This window comes from Ambystoma mexicanum, chromosome 4q (assembly GCF_040938575.1).
Source record: "Ambystoma mexicanum isolate Mex_15411 chromosome 4q, UKY_AmexF1_1, whole genome shotgun sequence".
NCBI classification, from domain to species: domain Eukaryota; kingdom Metazoa; phylum Chordata; class Amphibia; order Caudata; family Ambystomatidae; genus Ambystoma; species Ambystoma mexicanum.
The window spans coordinates 364,142,247-364,163,970 of NC_090928.1; the positions used below are offsets into that span (position 1 = coordinate 364,142,247).

Genomic DNA, 21,724 nt, shown 5'->3' on the forward strand with positions numbered 1-21,724 from the left:
TTTATTTGAAGAACAGGGATGTCAATTTCGATCAGAAATGTATTTTATTTATTTATTGTGCATTTGTTAGGCGCTTGTACAGTTAGTCACTTCTGTTTTAAAACGCCCATAGGGCAACAGGGAGGGAACATGCGATGGAAAAACAATAACACAGTGGAGGATAAAGACAAACCTACTATGCCTTGTGAGTATTCAGAACATGCAAGTGCATCGAGAAGAGGGGCATTGGGAGTTGGGGGTAGGTGCTGGAATGTCTGTGCTCGTGGGGGAGCAGCAGATGACGTGCCTAGTATGGTAGGTGCTATGCGGCCTGGAGCCGCATTCGGTAGATAGTGCAAGCCTACAGGACGAAGGCCGGTGAGTGCTGAGGCAAGGTAGGAAGGGGCTGAAGCGATTGGATTTGGGAGGACAGGACCCCAAGGATGCATAAGGGCCCTGGTCACCAATCACAGCTACTGTGGGATTAGCAGAGAAGGGAAGAAGGGAAGATGGAGGTGAAGAGGAAAGTCTTGAGGAGCTTCAAGACGGAGAAGAAGGGGGAGGCTGTTCCATAAGAGGGCGCAAGCTGAAGAAAGTGATCAGCCTCTGGCCCTTCTTTTAGCTAACTGCTTTACACACAGAGAGTTGGTGCCAGAGCAACATAGGGGTGTATAGGGAGAGTATTTAGTAAGAGAGAGTTGCAGATAGCGTGGCCCCAGACAGCCTTGTGGATGATGCAGAGTGATTTTATTTGAATTTAATCTGTCAAGCAACCGGGAGCAAGTGGAGAGTTTTTAGGGCCGGACAGATGCGATCCCTGGGTTTAAGGCCAAGGATAAGTCTTGCTGTCCTTTTCTGGATTAGCTGGATCGGTTGTAGAGTGGAAGAAGGTAGATTCAGGAGTAGGCTATTGCAGTAGTGAAGCCTAGAGAGAACCAGGGCTCAGGAAGCATTGACCTTCTGGGGGAAAGTGAGAAAAGGGAGAATTCCTTTGAGAAGGACGAGTTGAAAGTGGGACTTCTTGGCAATGTCCTGAGTGTGAGGACGAAATGAGAGAGGAGGAGAAGATGACTCAAAGGTTTCTGGCTTCAGGTGAAGCAGCAGGGGGAGAGCCTTAAAATAACACGTTTACAGATGGTGGAAGCATTCTCGGGAAGGGAGCCTGTACAATAGCGTAAATAAGAGAGTATTGAGCCAGTTTAAGAGGGTGTTGAAGATTAATATGTATACACCAAGGACAAAACCAATCAAACAATCAAAATGTATATAAGAAAACAGGAGACTTACATAGGTAACATTAACCCAAGGGGCTATGTGCTTCAAACTAAAGAGGATTACTAATTACATATGCAAAATGACGTTATTAAGCATGTTAGGGAGAATTCTCTCTTTAGGCTGAATTTCCTAACCTAGTGAGTCCCCCAGGAGCTTTGCTGGATTTCTGGAGTTTGTTTTTTTCCTCCTGACAAGAGTGAGACTCTTTTTCTCCCACTCTTGGACATGATAGTATTCCTTTGACTGGTAATATGTTTTATGGGCTATGGGGTCCTTTTCTCCATAGGGTCTCATGTGTTTTTCCTATGTGTGTTACACACCACCCTCCGTGCAGTAACACAGGGGTGTCATAGTGACACCCCACCATAGACTCCATACCCTGGGACTGACTACTGTCTCCCAGGGCATGTAAAGTCACCATTGGCTTTACCAGTCCCAAATTATTAACAGAAACCAGTACAAACCATCATATTGTGGACGTACTGGTCGGGGCAATTCGATTGCCCCGGGGTCTGTTAGTCGAGGGGGCACGTCTCCGTCCCCCCGATCGAGTTTTGGCTGGTGGCAGTGGATACTCGCGAATATATCTCTATGGGATTTTCCCATTGTTCGAGGCTACCAACTTTAATTATTTAATTCTCATAGCCTCGAACATACCGCCGGTTTATTTAATTAATATTAATTCTCCGGTTGGTATTTTTTGCCAAGACTCGATTCTAAAATGGCGTTTGTGTTCTCTTCTGTGACTCCAACCCAAGTCGAGCCTTTTGTTCCACTTTTTTGGCGGGCTTCTCCACAGAAGCCTCCAAAAGTGGTGCCACTCTGTCTGGGTACCACAGGGGGAGTGGGAGGGGGTTTAGGCACCCTGGACCGAGTTACCTTGGTAACTCAGGTTGCACTCTTGTGTGATTGGCCCAATTTAGCATGTTTGAGTGACAGCTAGGCTGAGTGAATGGGGGTTTTCTGCATAAAAGGAGGGCTTTGGGGACTGGAACTTCAGAAGTCGCCACAGGACCTGAGAATCCGACGAGGGAGAAGCTGAGCTGACCTACCACGACGACACCACCGGTGGAGCCCTGCAGAACCGACTCACCACTCCCCGACGACAGAGAAGATCTCCCGGCTGGAGAGGCTTCTTCCCCTGACTGGTGGGCACAACCAGTTTTCCTTTCTTTCTTCGCACCCCAGCCCGGTTTGTGGTCGAACTGCCCGTGCCAAGCACCCCGGCAGCCGGATAGCCACTCACCACTGAACCGCGAATCACCGGACCGCTCCTTGTACCTGAGAAACTCCGCGGCTGGTTTCTTCCCTGGCAGTGCAACGGACTCCTGTCTTCCTCCACGACGAGATCCTCTCTTCCCCCGGACTAAGCACCGACTTGCACCCGCTGTCAGGAACAACTGCCCCCGCTGGAGCGTTCTCACCACTTTAAGGTACCGTGTCCGCCAGGCCTCCCTTTCTAAAGATTGCTACAAGGTAATAACAACTCCTTAACCTTCTGGACTGGGCTAGCCGCCATGACCCTCTAACTGGCCCCTTTCTGTGGTCCAACTCCTTTTTGAACCTTTACAAGACCTTTGTGCACTGCAACCGTGTGACCTTGGACACATTTCGTTTGGATCCTCTGAAAGTGGATCCGGCCTCTTGAACTCTAACTTTACGGTTTTACTTTGCCTTCCTCCCTTGTTGTATTCTTGAAAAAGTGTTGGGATCTGTTTCAATTTGTTTTCTGCTTTTCCCTCCCTTTTTAAAACAAACTATTAGAGTGCCATCTACGTTAAGCGCTCACCGCTGTCTGAAAATAAGTGGGGCTTTACTTAAGACTTATCTAATATTCTTTTAAGGGAGTGTATATCTTTTAGTGACCTTGTTTTTTAATTACTTACTAGTAGTGCATGTGGTTTTAAATAAATAATTATATCTCTTTTACACCAAGCCCTGGTCTGTGTTTGGTTGTTCTATTGTGTGCTCTTGACTTATTGTGAATACTCTGTATACTGCCTAACTCTTCTTGAGGGAAGTCTGGCTGCTCAGCCCCAGCTACCAAGTGAATCTGTGTGGTACAGACTGCTACCAAGTGGGTTTACTGCCAAATACATGTAGTCCTAAATCTTTTGCAGTGGTCCCAGAGGGAACTGCACAGGTTTCTGCCTAACAAAGCACACTGGATTCAGTGGTGGGGTAAGGTAGGGAGGATCTGGGAGAGGGCAGGGGGAGCTCCCTCTTCAGCAAATGAGTGAAAGTTAAGCTGAGCTTGTCACGGCTCCAAAGCCCAGGTGCAGGAGTGGCGCGAACCAACTACCCCCACTGCGGTCTGAGCACCTGCAAGACAAGCTTACACAGGCCGCCGAGACCCCAGCAGGGAAAGAGGGTTAGGATCTCGTTGGTTGGATGGGTCTCGAACAGAGGGTAACCGGAGTGAGGGTTAGGAGAGGGTAAGTGGACAGGCAAGGGAACATATGGGAAAAAACAACAGTAACATTTACACTACCGTCCAAACATACACACAGTGTTTACAATTGCTTTTGATGCAAAAGGCACTTAGCTCTGTGGTTGAGTGCTGGCCTGCCTCCTGCCTGCGCACTCTCAGGTCCGGAGCTCGGAGCAGTTCCAATGCTGCAAGAGAGTTTTTGGTATTAGTGACCTGTGTTAACTCACATAGGCATAAAACATCACACACACATACAGTGCTAGCACATGCACATTACACGCTCTCTGAGCCTCTTGGTTCCCAACAATAGCGAGTGGTTCAGAACATGTGGCTCAAGTTCGCCGCACGTGGCTTAAAGCTTAAAAGGAACAAGATCCATCGTGCCGCCAAAGTTTTGCCGCACGTGGCTCATATTAAGCACTACGTGCTGCCAAAGTTTTGCCGCACGTGGCTGTGGTCCGAAATGCTCTCCGTGCTGCCAAAGTTTGCCGCACGTGGCCGAAAACACGTTAGGAGTTAAACGCTGCACTCGTTAATGATAACGGGTCTTGGTAGCCAAAATCGGGGCTGGGTATACGCTGGGGAGCGCTGATTGGCACTTAGCTTTTGTCCCTTGCAGGGGACGTAATATGGCTGGGCGGTGCCCCCTGCGCGAGCCCCTCAACGGACTGGATTTCCCAATGCTCCTCTGCTTGATTTGCGCTCTCCCCCGTTGCTGCGCTTCTGATTCCCATGCACTTATCTGTTGTGAGCGAGGGGCCGGAATGCGGGTTCCTTGGGGCGTGGCCCCTCGCTTGATCCCCGTCGGCAGGAGCTCTGCAGGATGCGTCCGTTCCGGTCGGGAGCTTAAGCACAAGCCCCGTGCCTTTGTTCTGCGCGCATGCGCGTGCGCGAGCCCCTCCCAACCTGGGAGTGGAAAAGTAGTTCCCGGCCCAGAGGCTGCTGGGAGTTGTGGTCCGGCGAGCCTTCTGCCTGCAAAAGGGACAGAGAAGCCTCCTGTAAGGCTGGAGGCTGTTCCTTTGGGTTTGCTTTTTTTTCTGTCTGGTTCCTCTGCGCCCTAGGTCTCTGACTAAGCCCTGACTCCCCCTTATGATTATGACCCCCTGTACCCTGACAGTACTCTCTCCCCCCACCCCCCGCACGGAAGGGCTCAGGCTTGGGTTTCTCAGGATGGTTTTTGTGGAATTGTTTTACCAGTCTAGGAGCATGCACATTGTGTGCAGGCTCCCAGGAACGTTCCTCAGGCCCATACCCAACCCAGTCTATCAAATAGTACAACCCATCTAGGCGACGCTGTGCATTCAGAATTCCCTGGACCTCATATTCGGGATGCCCCTGAACTATGATGGGTGGTGGTTTTTCAGTACGAACGGATGGCCGGGCTGGTTTCAATAAGGACACATGAAACGTGGGATGAATTTTCATTTGTGGGGGTAATGCCAGCCTCACTGCCACCGGGTTGATTACATCCGAAATAGTAAAAGGACCTAAAAACCTTGGTTGTAATTTACGAGGTCCAGACAATTTAATATTTTGGGTTGACAACCAGACCCTGTCCCCCTGTTGGTACTGGGGACTTACATTTCTCTTTTTGTCAGCATAATGCTTATATGATGTCTTTGCGGTGTCCAGATTTGCCTGAATATCCTTCCAGACCTGCTGCGCATGAACCTGATGCCCCAATAGAGTGGGTAGGTTTGTAGAACAATCACCAGATCTAGTGGGCAATTCTCGAGGATGGTATCCATATGCACCAAAGAAGGGCGTATGCTTGGTGGAACTATGCACAGTGTTGTTGTATGCTATTTCTGCCAACCAGACATATTGGACCCATGACACTTTGGTATTGGCTGCATAACAGCGTAGGTATGGTTCCAGACCTTGATTCACCCGTTCGGTTTGGCCATCTGTTTCCGGGTGATAACCGGATGATAGGCTGACCTCCACCCCGATTAATTGACAAAACGCCTGCCAAAATCGGGAAGTAAATTGAGGGCCTCTGTCCGTGATAACACGTGTGGGTAGACCGTGTAGGCGAACCACATGATGTAGAAACAAGTCCGCTAGCTCACATGCAGTGGGAACTCCTTTACACGGAATGAAGTGACTCATCTTGGTGAGGGAGTCCACAACCACCAGGATAGAGGTGTACTTTTGTACTAGTGGCAAATCCACAATCAAGTCCATTGTGATTGTATGCCATGGAGCCGGTGGAGTTGGCAATGGTTGAAGTAAGCCGACTGGTCTCTGGTGACTGGCTTTTTGTCTGCTGCAAATGCTGCATTCCGTCACGTAAACCCACACATCATGAAGTAACGTAGGCCACCAAAAGTGTCTGGATACGTTCTGCTGGGTTTTAGCAATACCGGGATGTCCGGCTAATGTAGTGTCATGACACCAATGTATCACTTCCTTTCTGAGTGCTGACGTAGGTAAGTATAAGGCCTTGCCGTAATATGGGACACCGTCTACCAATGTATGTTGCGGGCCTCTTGAACACCACTTCTGCAACTCCTGAGCAGACATGGCCTTCATCACGTCGTCAAAGATGTTCGGTCTACCCACTAGTCCTACTATCCGGGTGGGCGGAATTATTGAACAAGCCTCACCTACACTTTTGCTCTTGGGCTCCGGATATCGAGATAGGATATCGGCCTTCATATTGTTTGCTCCTGGGCGATATGTAATTAGAAAGTCAAAACTTGAGAAAAACATTGCCCAGCGTAATTGGCAAGGGCTCAGTGTTTTCGCGGTTTTAATAAATTGTAAGTTCCTATGGTCTGTCATGACAGTGACCGTATGGCGGGCTCCCAACAGGTAATGTCGCCATTCGTTGAACGCTGCCTTTACTGCCAATAATTCTCGGTCGGCTATGGTGTAATTAATCTCAGCCGGTAACAGTTTTCTAGAGTAGTATGCCACAGGGTGTAGTAACCCCGTTTTGGGTTCTCGTTGAGATAAGACCGCTCCTAAGGCATAACTTGATGCGTCGGTTTCAACTAGGATCGGCTGGCTGAGGTCAGGATGGCGTAGTACTGGTGCGGATGTAAAGGCAGACTTCAACTGCTGAAAACTTTGTTCAGCGGCTTCATCCCATACAAACGTCTTTCCTTTCCTAAGCAACGTTGTAATGGGCGTCACCAGTTGAGAGAAATTCTTAATAAATCGCCGGTAAAAATTGGCAAAACCTAAGAACGATTGTACTTCCTTCACGGATGTAGGAGCCGCCCAGTCGACCACTGCTTGTACCTTTTTCTGGTCCATCTGTACCCCAGATGGTGTCAGGAGGTATCCCAGGAACTCTACGGTGGTACGGTGGAATTCACATTTTTCTAGTTTAGCATACAGGTGGTGTTCCCGGAGCCGCTGTAATACAGCCCTAACGTGTTTAACGTACTCCCGTAACACTTCATCCAGGAAGTGTTGAAACGCTGCTGGAGCATTACACAACCCGAAAGGCATCACATGGTACTCGTACAGGCCGAATTTGGTCCTGAATGCGGTCTTCCACTCATCTCCAGCCCGCACTCGCACCAGGTGATAAGCCCCCCGAAGATCCAATTTTGTGTATACTGTTGCGTTCCGAACTTGATCGAGCAATACGGGAATTAGTGGCAAGGGGTACCGATTTTTAATCGTAATACGATTGATTCCCCTATAATCGATACATGTTCTCAAGTCACCGGTTTTCTTGGGCACGAAGAACAACGGCGACGAGACAGGTGAGTTGGAATGTCGAATAAAACCGATTTTCAGATTGGTATCAATATATTCTTTCAGGTGTTCTGTTTCTGCCTCCGTTAGGGCATACACCCGACTACAAGGTAGTACCGCCCCGGGTTCTAAGTCTATACGGCAATCAAAAGGCCGGTGGGGTGGCAGTGTCTCAGCCGATTTATTGCTGAATACGGTTACCAGTCAAATGGTCGAAAACATTTGGTCGACAGACCATTTGGTCGAATGCCAAATGGTCGAATTTTTTTTTTTTTTTTTTTTTCCCATTTTTGGTTTTTTTGGGGGGGGTCCCCCCCCAACCCCCTTTTTTTTATTTTTTATCTTTTTTCCCCACACGAAAACCCACAAAACACATATATATATATAAAAAAAAAAAAAAAAATCGACCATTTGGCATTCGACCAAATGGTGTCGACCAAATTGCAGTCGACCAGTTGACTGGACACCGCTGAATACATCCTTGAACCCTTGGTATTCTGGCGGTAAGTTACTGGGATCTGATGCCTCTATAGCGGCAATAATGGGCTCCTGAACTGAGGGCAGAGACTGGACCACAATAGCGCAATGTGAACGGCAGTATGGAGAGGACATGGATATCGTACCCTTGGACCAATCCACCAGGGGGTTATGTTTCGTGAACCAGGGCAGCCCTAGGATAACACCAAACTGTGGTGCTGCTATCAAATCAAGTTGGATGGTCTCACAGTGGTTCTGTTGGCTACAAAGTGTCAAGGGGTGAGTGCAGTGTGTTATGGGACCAGAACTCAAAGCAGTCCCATCCACTGCCCTTACTGATTCCGGTGCCCTCTTCCTACACAAGGGCACTCCCAACTTAGCCGCATATGAAATGTCCATGAAGTTACCTGTGGCAGCAGTGTCTAAGAGTAAATCCACCTTAACTTCGTGCCCCCGGAATTGCAAGACTCCTGACAGAGTGATGTGGGGGGCATAATTCACAAAACCTGAGACTGGGGTAACTTCTTTTTCAGGGCTCGACCGTAGTACCCCTACAACCGCCGAGCCGAGGCGTTTCCCTGCGCTTTAGGTTTCGTAGGGCAATCTTTGACAAAATGTCCTGTGGTCCCACAGTACAAACATAGGCCCTCAACGTCGTCGTTCTTTCTCGTCTTTAGTGAGCGGACCCCGGACTGACCCAATTTGCATCGGCTCATCCCCGCCTGATTTCTCTGGGGCCCGAGTCAAATGGGTATGATCAAGCCTGACTACAGGACGAGAGTCCCCCCGTTTCCTATCTCCCCGTCGTTCCGCTTGATGATGATCTAGACGCAATGCTAGGTCTATCATTGCTGGACAGTCTTGGGGTTGGGGGTCGACCTGTGCTATCAGGTCCTTCAGGTCGTCACGAAGACCCTGATAAAAGAGTGACATTGTTTTATCTCGGGGCCACTCTGTCTCCGCCACTAGTCTGTTGAATTGAGTCACATATGTGACTAACTCCTTATTGCCTTGACGTAGGGTAAGTAACTCCCTATCTTTGCACATAGAGGCAGCTTGACGATTAAAGATCTTACCAAACTCGTTTTGGAATTCAACCCAGCTATACAGAACTGTGTCATCCCTTTGCACTAAAGGATTCGCCCAAGCTGCTGCCTGTAAGGTAGGAGATCACAAAGGCCGTCCTGACCTGGGTTGAGCGAAATGCTGAGGGTTTGGTAAGGAAATGAAGCTGGCATTGAGTCAGGAAGATTTGATATTTCTGTGGATCACCAGAGTATCTTTCTGGGGGAGCCAATGGAACTATGGACTCTGGGGTAACACTTACTTGGACAGGGGTGGGTGCAGTAGCACCACCCGGAAGGTTCGCGGTTTGGGCAGTTAAAGAACGTACTTGGACGGCCAGGGTAGCATAGTCCTGTCTAGTGGCAGTGAGCTCAGCTTGTAGGTCCTGCAGGCCCTTGGTTAATTCTTCCATAATCTAGCTGGGTCGTGCCACTCAGGCACCTGTCACACTTGGGCTTGTGCTTCTGTCACAGCTCCAAAGTCCAGATGCAGGAGTGGCGCGAACCAACTACCCCCACTGCGGTCTGAGCACCTGCAAGACAAGCTTACACAGGCCGCCGAGACCCCAGCAGGGAAAGAGGGTTAGGATCTCGTTGGTTGGATGGGTCTCGAGCAGAGGGTAACCGGAGTGAGGGTTAGGAGAGGGTAAGTGGACAGGCAAGGGAACATATGGGAAAAAACAACTAACATTTACACTACCGTCCAAACATACACACAGTGTTTACACTTGCTTTTGATGCAAAAGGCACTTAGCTCTGTGGTTGAGTGCTGGCCTGCCTCCTGCCTGCGCGCTCTCAGGTCCGGAGCTCAGAGCAGTTCCAATGCTGCAAGAGAGTTTTTGGTATTAGTGACCTGTGTTAACTCACATAGACATAAAACATCACACACACATACAGTGCTAGCACCTGCACATTACACGCTCTCTGAGCCTCTTGGTTCCTAACAATAGCGAGTGGATCAGAACATGTGGCTCAAGTTCGCCGCACGTGGCTTAAAGCTTAAAAGGAACAAGATCCATCGTGCCGCCAAAGTTTTGCCGCACGTGGCTCATATTAAGCACTACGTGCTGCCAAAGTTTTGCCGCACGTGGCTGTGGTCCGAAATGCTCTCCGTGCTGCCAAAGTTTGCCGCATGTGGCCGAAAACACATTAGGAGTTAAACGCTGCACGCGTTAATGATAACGGGTCTTGGTAGCCAAAATCGGGGCTGGGTATACGCTGGGGAGCGCTGATTGGCACTTAGCTTTTGTCCCTTGCAGGGGACGTAATATGGCTGGGCGGTGCCCCCTTCGCGAGCCCCTCAATGGACTGGATTTCCCAATGCTCCTCTGCTTGATTTGCGCTCTCCCCTGCTGCTGCGCTTCTGATTCCCATGCACTTATCTGTTGTGAGCGAGGGGCCGGAATGCTGGTTCCTTGGGGCATGGCCTCTCGCTTGATCCCCGTCGGCAGGAGCTCTGCAGGATGCGTCCGTTCCGGTCTGGAGCTTAAGCACAAGCCCCGTGCCTTTGTTCTGCGCGCATGCACGTGCGCAAGCCCCTCCCAACCTGGGAGTGGAAAAGTAGTTCCCGGCCCGGAGGCTGCTGGGAGTTGTGGTCCGGCGAGCCTTCTGCCTGCAAAAGGGACAGAGAAGCCTCCTGTAAGGCTGGAGGCTGTTCCTTTGGGTTTGCTTCATTTTCTGTCTGGTTCCTCTGCGCCCTCGGTCTCTCACTAAGCCCTGACTCCCCCTTATGACCCCCTGTGCCCTGACAGAGCTTTGAAGAGATCAACAGTTGGGCTATGTTTGATTGTTATGGGCAGTGAGTTCCAGTGGAGCGGGACGATTAGGAAGATTGAGCGGAAGCGACAAGAGGCACAGGAAGTGTCTGGGACTGTGAGGTTGAGTGCAGAGGAGGATTGGTGGGAAACGGGATGGTGAGTAAACGGAGATACAATCAGACAGGTACTGAGGGACAAGACCATTGATAGCTTTGTAGTCTAGGAGAAGGAACTTGAAAAGAGAGTGGTTGTGCATGGAGAGCCAACCAGCATGTTGTCAGTAGGTAGAAGTAGAGGAGGATCTGGGTAGGTTGTAGAGAGTGCTAGTAGCAAAGTTGAAGACTTTGTCTAGAGGGAGGAAGGAGTAGCGAGAAAGGCCAAGGGGTAGGGCTTGAGCAGTAGTCCAGTTTGCTCAGACCCAAAGAGTAGAGATTGGAGTTTTTGTAGAGTGGTTAGTAAGAAAAGGAACAGTTTTCCAAATGTTGAGGCTGTTAATATGAGCAGCTGACGCAGAGGTAGCAATGAATTGTTGCAGCCATATGTCGCTATCAAAGAGGACCCCAAGATTGTGAGCCTTGGATGAAGGAGCCGGATGGTCAGGCAAGAACGAGATAGGTAAGGGGAGAGTAGGGATGGCATTGGAAGCTGGGGGAAAAATGACTTATGTTTTCGAAGAGTCCAGCATGACACAGTGGAGAGCCGTCCAGTGACAAATTGCAGTGAAACAGCTCATAATCTGTTCTGAGATGGCTGGGGTGAAAGAGGGAAAGTAGAACAGTATTTGAGTGTCATCGGCAAAAAGATAATTGTTTAAGCCAAAGGATGAGATGCGCCTTCCTAGGCCAGAAGTGTAGAGGGGTGAAGAGCACAAGTCCAAGGACTGATCCTTGGGGGAGGCTGACAGGGAGAGGTGTGGGGACAGAGGTTTGCAAGTTTAAAAAAAGGCTCGACCTTCCAGGTAGGAGGCGATCCAAGGAAGAGTAGATTTGCTAAACCCAAGGTCATGGATAGTGAGGCGCAGAGAGGAATGGGTCAACAGTGTCAAAGCGCCAGAAAGGTCCAAAAGGATGAGTAAAAAAGTGAGAGAAAGTTGGAGACATGCATGAGTGCATTCTCGATGGAATGTTTACTAAAGAAGCCAGATTGAAGTGGATCTCCAAGGCCATTATACTCAGGGTGCTTAGTGATCCTATCGAAGAGCACACACTCAAAGACTTTGGAATAACGGGGAAGGAGAGAAATTGGGCAGTAGTTTGCTGGGACATTTGGGTCAGAAGAGGGTTTCTTCAATAGGGGTAAAGTTGCAGATTTGAAGGAGGCAGGGAAGAGTGAGAGTGAGTGTGTGTGTGAGAGAGAGAGAGAGAGAGAGAGAGAGAGAGAGAGAGAGAGAGATATGAATTTGAGTATTTGGGGGGCAAAAGGGTTGATATGTTATGTTATTTTGCATTTGTATAGCGCCTTATGTACCCCCTGAATCTAGAAATTGTGCCCTAATAGCGTCACTGTGTTAAAGTTGAACTTAGAAAGTGTGCCCTGATAGCGTCACTGTGTTAAAGTTGAACAGACAGCTCTAAATCCAGCTAAATGTAGCTAGAAGCAGCTGGACTTAGAGCTGTCTGTTGACCGCCTGGTAGACATACAACCAAAGCATATTGACGTTCTCAATGCTTGTTGATAAAATTTTGCAGAAGAACCAAAATTGGCAGGAATACAACCATCAATTAAGCTTGCTTATTTAACAATGTATGCAGTTTTTCTGCTTTCATGAATGTTATTTTTTAAGAGAATTAAGGCATCTACAATGTTTTGTAAAATAAACGGTGGATTCCGTGACTTTGAAAACCAGCTACAATAAATTGTGCGCCAGTTTTTACCTGTATAAACTATATTATTTTGCAACATGAATGGTTAACAAGCGCAAATAAATGTACGTCGATTACTTTTTTTGTTTGTATGTGTGGTGTGTAGGTTTAGCATTGATTTAAGACCAACCGGATCAAACGACATTGCACTGCATCTGAATCCTCGCATGAAATCAAGAACTTTTGTTAGAAACTCCTACATTCACGACAGCTGGGGCGAAGAAGAGAACCAGATTTCAGATTTTCCTTTCAGTCCCGAAATGTATTTTGAGGTAAAATTATTTAGAAAATGCAAAATAATTGCTTTGAGTGAGTAGATTGAAAGAAGAAAGGTATGAATTTCATAATATTGAAAATGTACTACATGTCAGCAAACTTCACTGACGAGTTACTTGACACTTTTTCAAAAATCCCTCGTATTTCCTGTGGTTCTGTGTCTTTCTAAAATGTTTTTTGCTATTTTTGCTGTGGGAGAGAACACTTTGCACATCTTCGGTGGTCCATTGTTTTAGCTTTTGCAATTATTATTTACTCATTCTCAGTTATTTAATTTAAAATCAAATATTTGCTTGTACCAGAATTTGGAAAGAAATGTGGCAAAGGAGCCAGTCATGTGCGCACTGTGTTGTCCATCATAATAATATCATGTTTGCATATAGTGCTTCCTGTTGGATTCCTCATAAGGAATCAGGGAATGATGCCCATCCTGAGGGCAATAAGTTGGGCAAAGGCATTATCTCATGCAATAATGATTCCTCACAACGACTAAAAGCTATATTATCATGTTGTAGTGAAAGCCTGTAAAATTAAATACAAGTATTTTCTATAATCCTGCGACCGAATTCAGAATGTTTGGAATGAGGTCCATAACAGACGTTAGTGACAGTTTCCCGAGCATTATGATTGGTTTAAAGTCACAAATACTTTCAGTTATAATTGATATTACTCTTCAATTTAGTGTTATTTTTTATGGACTTTAAATGGCAATTATGGGCTCTTTCAGTCTCTCCAATGTCTGGAACTCCATGCTGATATAGAATGGGTGACCGAAGGAAAATGGGAGATAGTTCTGTTACTGTATTTGTGTTTGCAGATGCTCAGTGATTTTGCAATCATATACAAGTACATGCTAGCATTAGATGCTAAACTGCCTCATAAAGTAAACCTATTGGTGCACTTTCTGGTGTCACTGAGTGAAATTGCAATATCCAAAATGCTAATGCTACCCAGAATTATTTATTCATTTACATTGATGCCAATGAAAGTGTTGCAGCAAGGCCTTGAGCTTGCAGGTAGGATCGTTTTTTTCAGGAAAACATTGTCAAGTATGCCAATATCTGAGAGAGAAAATTGCAGGGAATTTCAGGTAATATTGGATGAACGAGTCCTTTTTAACCTCAAACACTTCATTAAAATCTCTTCTGCATCTGAGTATCTCAGCTGCATAGTCATTGAATATTGTTAAGGTTGGCCCTGCCCATTTAGCTTACCATAAAGTCTTTGTAGGCTTTCAAGATCTTTACTTGATGGGTATTAAATAGTTTCATTTTGATTGGTCCCGCTAGTTCTCCTTTTCTTTCCCCATGTTTTGTATTGTTGCTCTCTGTGAGCACGTTTTATGGAAATCTCATCTGCATCTTTGATTTTGATGACAAGTGTTAAGTAAGATTTCCATATTTATGTTGAAACTTCATGACTTGTTTCAACCCCAGAACATTTTGCTTGGACTTGGTAATTATTTTACTTTCTCCCTAGGGGAGTGGGAATCTTTATTCCCCTCTCACCTAGCCTTTGACCTTTTTATATCCCTCCATAATGTATGATTGGAGTTATAGTTTCCTATAACTTTGAACTGACTGTAATATACTATGGCAGCACACAGCGTTTTAAATGCAGTGGCTTCCTTTTTAATTCTCTTATTATTTCTTGGGTGAACTACTGCTCCCAAGAAGTAAAGTGGGATTGACATCCCCTTTAGATTGATTTAAGTGAGCCTGCACACCAAACCTTATGTGGAGTGCTGGGGGGTTACAATGTATCCCCTTACTTACCCGGTAACATTTTTGTTACAATTGCAAGTTTACTTGATTGGCTGGTGGCAGTGGTTTTACCTTAGTGAGTTTTTAATCTTATTACTTGCAGGCTGTTAAATCAGGAGTGGTAATGTACAGAAGGGCCACCATTCTGCTAGAATGGTGGGTTCCTTATTTTTTCGCCATTTCTCATTTGCTTGTTATTTCTGAGGTGTTCCCCCTGCCGTTCTAGGTGGGAACAACCTCAGTGGAATTTAGTCTTCGGCGGGAATCCTTTGTATTCACTGCTCAGGCTCCAGAGTGTCTGAGAAGGCAGGAAGCTAAGGAGGAGTCCAAAACTATGCAGCCCTTCCCAATGGGGGTGGGAGGGGCGGCTGACAGCCCCTTTTTGTAAACTGCATGGAGAGAATGCCGAAGTTGTGCTGTAGTTCCTGATAAATACTCTGAACCTGGAAGCTGCTGACAAGTCGACCACTGGAGCTGAAGCCGAAGAGGAAGACGTCTGTAGCAATTTCCAGCGACCAGAGTGCCTGCTTTATAACCAGAGCCTGATGTAACCCTTCCTTCCAATTGACCTGGGAGTCCTGAATGCAACGAGTAATACTCAGAGGCTAGTGAGATCCACAAGTCTCAAGAAGACCTGCATTTTGAGCCATCCCACGACGTGTTGTGACCTTGCTGGGCTGCAAACCACCAATACCCTGGAACCTCAAGCCTGAGTGCGGTGCATGGTCTCCTGAAGTACGAATCCAGCTGAAACTTTGGTGGACTCCTGCTGGATCTCCAGTGATACGATTCAAATCCGTGAAGTCCCCTCACCAGAGTGCAAGACAGAGAGAGTGAAGCGAATCCGACCAGCGATATTCATTTTTCATCTGGCTACTGTAAAAAGGCATCACAAAAAAGTATAGTGTCGGCAATTAGTGGACACTCCCGTCCCCTGCACACCTCAAATACTGACAATAGAGTCAGTCAACAATTAATATATTTGGGACCTCTTAAATAGTACACGTGTTAAGTTATATTTGTAATATAGCAACTATACACATTTAGTATTACATGAGTAGATTATTTAATTATTGACATACAGTGCTTTTCAGAAAAAAAATTGTACATAAAATAAAATTGTGCTCGACACGTTTCAGGAGGAAGTCTCCCTTCATCATGAGTAATACAATCTTTAAAGTTCAATAACTTTTTGTACAATCTTCTGACTTCAACCTTTCTAATATGTCTACAAAGTAAATTAAAAGACTCAGGTCAGTGTGCTTCTGATATATACACCCTATGTATGCAAGATATAACTCTGTTATCGAAAATCATCTTCAGGGATCTCCATAGGTCATTCGCTGTATTTAGAACTCACCTATCTTCTTCTTAAGTAGTCCTCATAAGTAGTCAATCTAAAATTATGGTAAATAATATCAGATAGAGGATTTCATTACTCTGGTGAGTATTTAACTTGTGTGATTTGTATTATGTTTAGTGAATCTTGCCTACCTGGTAAACTGTTCTTAATAGGGATGCTGCAATGCACTCTAGGTGCAGAGTTGCTAGGCTTTTCCAATTAGATTTTCTGAAAGAAGAACAAAACGTGTCCAAAACAGAGTTATGCTATAAAGGCGATCATATTTCTAGGAATGCCCCTTTAATATACCACGTCTATGTTCTGGTAATAACTTAAAGTGGCACTTACCGGCAGACCGGTATGGCTGTCATTGATTCGCTGGATTGTGTTACCTAAATAGCGGTTGTACATCCAATTGTAACTGGAGTAAAGATATGGGAAAAGCAGGGTCTCAGTATTTTATGTCCAGGTCCCCAGTTATTATGAGGCATTCTTTTATTTTCTGTATACCTTACCAGCATTCTGTAAAGGTTTGTCACGTGCCGCTCACTGTGTGTCATTCATTGTATGCAGCAGGGACGCAGAACGCAGCAAAATGGCTGTTTATGATTGGCGTCCAACGCGTCCATGAGGACACGCTGACGTTATATGAGTGCATCTTTATTTACTAGTGCAACTGCGGTGCCGCTATATGACTTCATTTCTTTTTTTTTTTTTAATTTGCTTTTATTGGTTTTTATCATATACAACAATAATTACAAAAAAAATAAATAAAAATAAACAAAAAGGAACAATGAAGGAACATCAAGATACATACGAAATAATGCACCGGTTGACACAGTTGGGTAAAAGAAAAACAAAAACAAAAAGGCTTGGTGTCAGCTGACAGTGTCATACAATTATCTCAGTTCTCAATGGAGGTGCATTTCCTAATACTCAGAAAGAAAAAACAACTCCCCTTTCTCCCCCCCCCTCACTTAACTTGGCACCAGTTTGTTTATAACAATTAGAGCGTCGAGATGTTGATAGGGCAATGTTTCCGACTCCAGTGTCTGACCACACAGTCTTCGCTCGTGTCAAGAGATTTTCCCCTTTTTCTTTTTTTTTCTTTTTTCAGTCACCACTACCTGGGCATTGGATTTCCATTAGGTCTCCTCAGGTTCATCTGATAGGGACTCCTTATCTGTCGTTAGGTGTCGACTTCTAAAGTCCATCCATAGGGTTTCGCATTGGGTTGCCCTTCCATGCAGAGCGGCCGTTATGGTTTCCATCAGGTAGATCTTGGTGGCTAGGGCAATCCATTCACTCTTCCTAGGGACTGTACCGCATTTCCATTTGATCGCCAGGAGGGCCCTGGCGGCCAGGAGTAGGTAGGGGGTCAGGCCTGTAACTCTGTTCTACTCGTCCACATCTCGTTCCAGGGCAAAAAGCACCAGGTAGGGGTCAGCATCTCTCTGAATACCATCATTTTCCTTGATCCACCCCAGTACTTCATTCCAGAACACTTTGATACGCGGACAACCCCACCACATATGCCAATAATTAGCCGTTTGCCCACATTTCCTCCAGCATGTCGGACTCATTGTCTGAGACATTTTGGATAGCCTGAGGGGGTCGTATTGCCACCTATGCAGAAGTTTTATGGCGTGCGATTTGTACTGACACGATAGCGATGTTCTACAGGCAGCCCTACACATTAGTTTCAATTTCTCGTGGTCTAATTCTTCCCCAAAGTCCTTTTCCCACCTAGCTTTCAGAGGATCCGTGGAGCCGTCTCCCGCTACTATTAGTTCCTGGTACATTATTGATATGAGACCTTTACTCTCCACTCTAGAGTCCAATATGTTCTCGAATGGGGTCAATTCTCTGTTCAGCTTGTCCTTCCTTTCAGCCTTCGTCAGGACCCCTTTCAGTTGGATGTATTGGAACGTGGATAGTGTACCTATGCCCAATGCTTCCGTCAGTTCCGGGAGGGAGATATAGGAGTCCTTCCTCTGGAGCTGGCCCACTCTCTCTAAGCCAGCTTCATACCAGGATTGGTATCTGCCAACCTCTGGTATGCGATCGTTCATGCCAGGAGACCATAGATGGTTGAGAGGGGATGGCCAGGTGGTGATCCCGCGCATCTCCCGATTCACACACCATACACTCCAGATCGTGCTCAGTATCGGATGGCCCTTGATTTTCCGTAGTATCCTTTTGTACGGGGCCCATAGCCATTCTGATACTGTGGCCGGTGCAAAGTAATGATTGTCCATTTGGACCCATTGGAGGTCATTGTGTTCTCTGAGGTGGGGAATCATGACTCGTGATTGGGAGGCGATGTAGTATGCTCTCAAGTCCGGGAGCCCAACCCCTCCTCTGTCTTTGGGAAGTATCAATGTGGTGTATGCAATTCTCGGTTTCTTACCCTGCCATATAAATCTCATCAAGATCTTCTTAGCTTCCCTGAAAAACGATTTGGGTATTTCGATTGGTAGCATTTGGAATGGGTACAGGAAGCGTGGGAGGCATGTCATCTTAATCGCGTTGATGCGGCCCAGCCAGGAGATCGTAAGTTTTCCCCATTTCATAAGGTCCACAGTGAACCGCTGGAGGAGTGGAGGGAAGTTAGCTTCAAATAAGTCATTCAGTTTCCTAGTGATCTGTATACCCAAGTATTGTAGAGTGAGGTGTTCTAGCTTGAGACCTAGCGGGCGAAACTTAATTTTCTGCCCTAGTTCCCTGCAGGGGGAATAGAATGGATTTTGCCTTGTTCACTCTAAAGCCGGAGAATTGGCCATACTCGTCCATTAGTCTAAGGACTTGGGGAATTGACTCTGTGGGATTGGTCATGTGTAAGAGAATGTCGTCTGCATATAGCGCTATTTTATATTCCACCGGGCCTAGTCGGATCCCTTCTATCGCAGGGTCGGATCTTATCCTTTGTGCTAGGGGTTCTAATGAGAGGGCGAAGAGGATTGCGGAGAGGGGGCATCCCTGTCTAGTCCCTCGTTGTAATTCAAACCAACGGGAGTATTCCCCATTTACGGCTATCGATGCTGTAGGAGCTGTATATATTGTCCGTATGCCCCTCCTAGTTTTGGGGCCTATTCCGACCTTCTGCAAAACGGCTCCCAGGAAATCCCACTCGACTCTGTCAAAGGCCTTTTCGGCATCAATTGATAACAGGACGGGGTCCCCAGGGAGGTCGCGGGCAACATGAATAAGGTGCAATGTTTTGCGCATGGAGTCGGCTCCCTGTCTCCCGAGTATGAACCCCACTTGATCTGAATGGACAAGGCGGGGCACTGGCGTTTCTAATCTAGCCGCCAATACCCTGGAGTAAATTTTGCCGTCAAGTTTGAGAAGGGAAACAGGGCGATAAGATCCACAGCTTTTGGGGTCCCTACCCTCCTTGGGAATCACCATTATCAAGGCTTTTTTAAAGGAGTCTGGGCCTGTCCTGTCTCTAATATTACATTAAATAGAACTGCGAGGAAGGGGGCTAGTTGTTTGGCAAAGGTCTTATAGAAACCGGCGGTATAGCCATCTTCACCCGGAGATTTGCCTAGTGTTAGCCTTTTGATCGCTTCGTGCACTTCCTGTTCATTAATCGGGGAATCCAGAAACTTAGTTTCTGCGTTCGTTATCGTGGGCATAGGGATTGAAGACAGGTAGGCTGATGGGTCACGCCGGCCGGGAATTATCTCAGAAGTATAGAGTCTCTCATAAAATTTGGCAAAGGATTCTGGGATATTGGGTGGGTGTGGGGAGCGGGGGCAGGGTCCTCAATGATTTTGTTCACTCTACGATCAGCTCTCTGTTCCCTAAATCGTGCTGCCAGTCAGGCGTCGGCCTTATCGCCTTTCTCATAAAATTTCTGTTTTAAACATTGCAATTTACGCACTACTTGATTGTGCTCCAAGAGCCTTAATTCTTCCCTTTTCAACAGCGCAGTTTCCAATTTATTAGGGTCAACTCTCTGTTCTTTTTTCATCTCCGCTTCTAATCGACCTATATCGGCCCTCAACTTTAGCTCTATAATTTTCCGTTCCCTTATTAGAGTCCCTCGTCATGTGGCCTTCCCTGCCTCCCAGATCACTTGTTTGGAAACCTCCCCATCGTCATTAATTTTGAAGTACTCTTCAATTTCGGTATCCATCGTCGCTTTGAAAACTGGGTCCTTCCAGAGGGTTTCATTACACCGCCATTTCCCTCCCATGGTGGGTAGGTCCGCCCAGGAAATGTCGGCTTGCACCATGTCGTGGTCCGACCAGGTTATTGGAATAATATCTGAGTGCTGTGTGGTTGGTATGAGATCGTTCGACATGTATATATAGTCAATGCGCGTAAAAGTGTGGTGGGGATTTGAGTAGAAGGTGTATCCAGCTACACCGGGATGCATTATTCTCCATATGTCCCCCATGTTGTACAAGTCCATTATCTCGACGAGGTCGGTACGTCCCTCTTTAATCTGACTCCTTGTGTCTGGGTTCCCCGGTTTCCGATCAATTCCTGGGTCTGCCCATTGGTTGAAGTCACCCCCCAGAATTACGTGCCCCGTTGCCTCCATCATTATTTTTGGGATTACTCTCTGTAGGAATGCCGTCTGACCAATGTTTGGGGCATATACAGTAGCAATAGTCACTTTTACTCTGGCTATTTTCCCCGTGATCAGGAGGGCCCGACCTGCCACATCCGACCATGTCTTTTCTACCTCAAATTGGATGCCCCTCTTGAACAGGATGCCAACCCCACCTTTTCGAAGCGGGCCTGAGCCCCAGAATTCCAGACCTCCCCGCTTCCCGATGATGCTCCTCTCCTCCCCCTTGGCGAACTTGGTCTCTTGCACAAGCATTATGTCAATGTTGGATCTGCAGAATTCCCTTGCTACTAATGACCTCTTAGTTGGAGAGTTCAGCCCTTTTATATTAATGGACGCCACTCTGAGTGAGTCTTTCATTTTTGGGTTATCAAAAGACGTCATCTTTGAGTGTCTCTGCGGTGTCTCTCAAGACTGTTGGCCAGACAGTTGCTCGCTTCTCAAGGCCCATATCGACGTTGGTGTTGCAAACGAATCCAAGTGGTGCTTTCATTATTCCCACATCCCTTTCCCTCGTAAGTTGTTGAGGCTCAAAGAAGCCCACAAACTGAGGGTGCTGCATCGGCAGCTTTTTGCGGCGTCCGAAACAGACTAAGTGACAGTGTTCCGTCCATTGTCGGACCATCAATGGGGACCGTTACCTCACGGTCCCATTCAAATTTTGCATCACAACATAAGGGTGAGCCCCCTTCCCAATCCCCCCCCCTCGCTTCATGTAATACAACATCTATAACAACCATAACCATACAAAGATATAACAGTCTAACGTTACGTGCATTCCCGGGGTCGTCTCACTCGGGTTCCTAGCCCCTCTTACTTCAGAGGGGTGTTCTACTTCCCTCGTCCCCTGAGCACTTGGCGTCCCAGCTCTCGGTCTCCATATGACCAGCATCTCATGCTTCAACCATGGGTATTGGTGCTTCTGGTCATGGCATTCAGGAGGAACATCCTCACTTTTCGTTATCGGGTGTGTTATTGGGGCTTCGATATTTTCTGGATCCTTTTACTCTTTTGCGCCTAGGGCCCTGTAGGTACCATTGCATTCCGTCTCGTCCGTCATCCCCATTTTCGCGGTCTTTCGGGCCTGTATTCAGAAGGTCGGCGATGCATTCTTTTATGTCATCCTCTGATCTAAGGACGATTTTCTTACTTCCGAGTTCAAAAGTTAGTGAGAATGGGTAGCCCCATCTGTATCGTAT

The 21,724-nt window shown here is 46.9% G+C and overlaps 1 protein-coding gene across 3 annotated transcripts in view; it reads left to right on the forward strand.

Moving 5' to 3' along the window:
- The window catches only part of LGALS8 (galectin 8), an 898,608-nt gene that overhangs the window by 756,982 nt on the left and 119,902 nt on the right, over positions 1 to 21,724 (forward strand). For all 3 annotated transcript variants that reach the window (XM_069607929.1, XM_069607930.1, XM_069607928.1), the window contains one exon: positions 12,666 to 12,831. In XM_069607929.1, the coding sequence (XP_069464030.1) occupies positions 12,666 to 12,831 (166 nt within the window). The remainder of the gene's footprint in view (positions 1 to 12,665; positions 12,832 to 21,724) is intronic.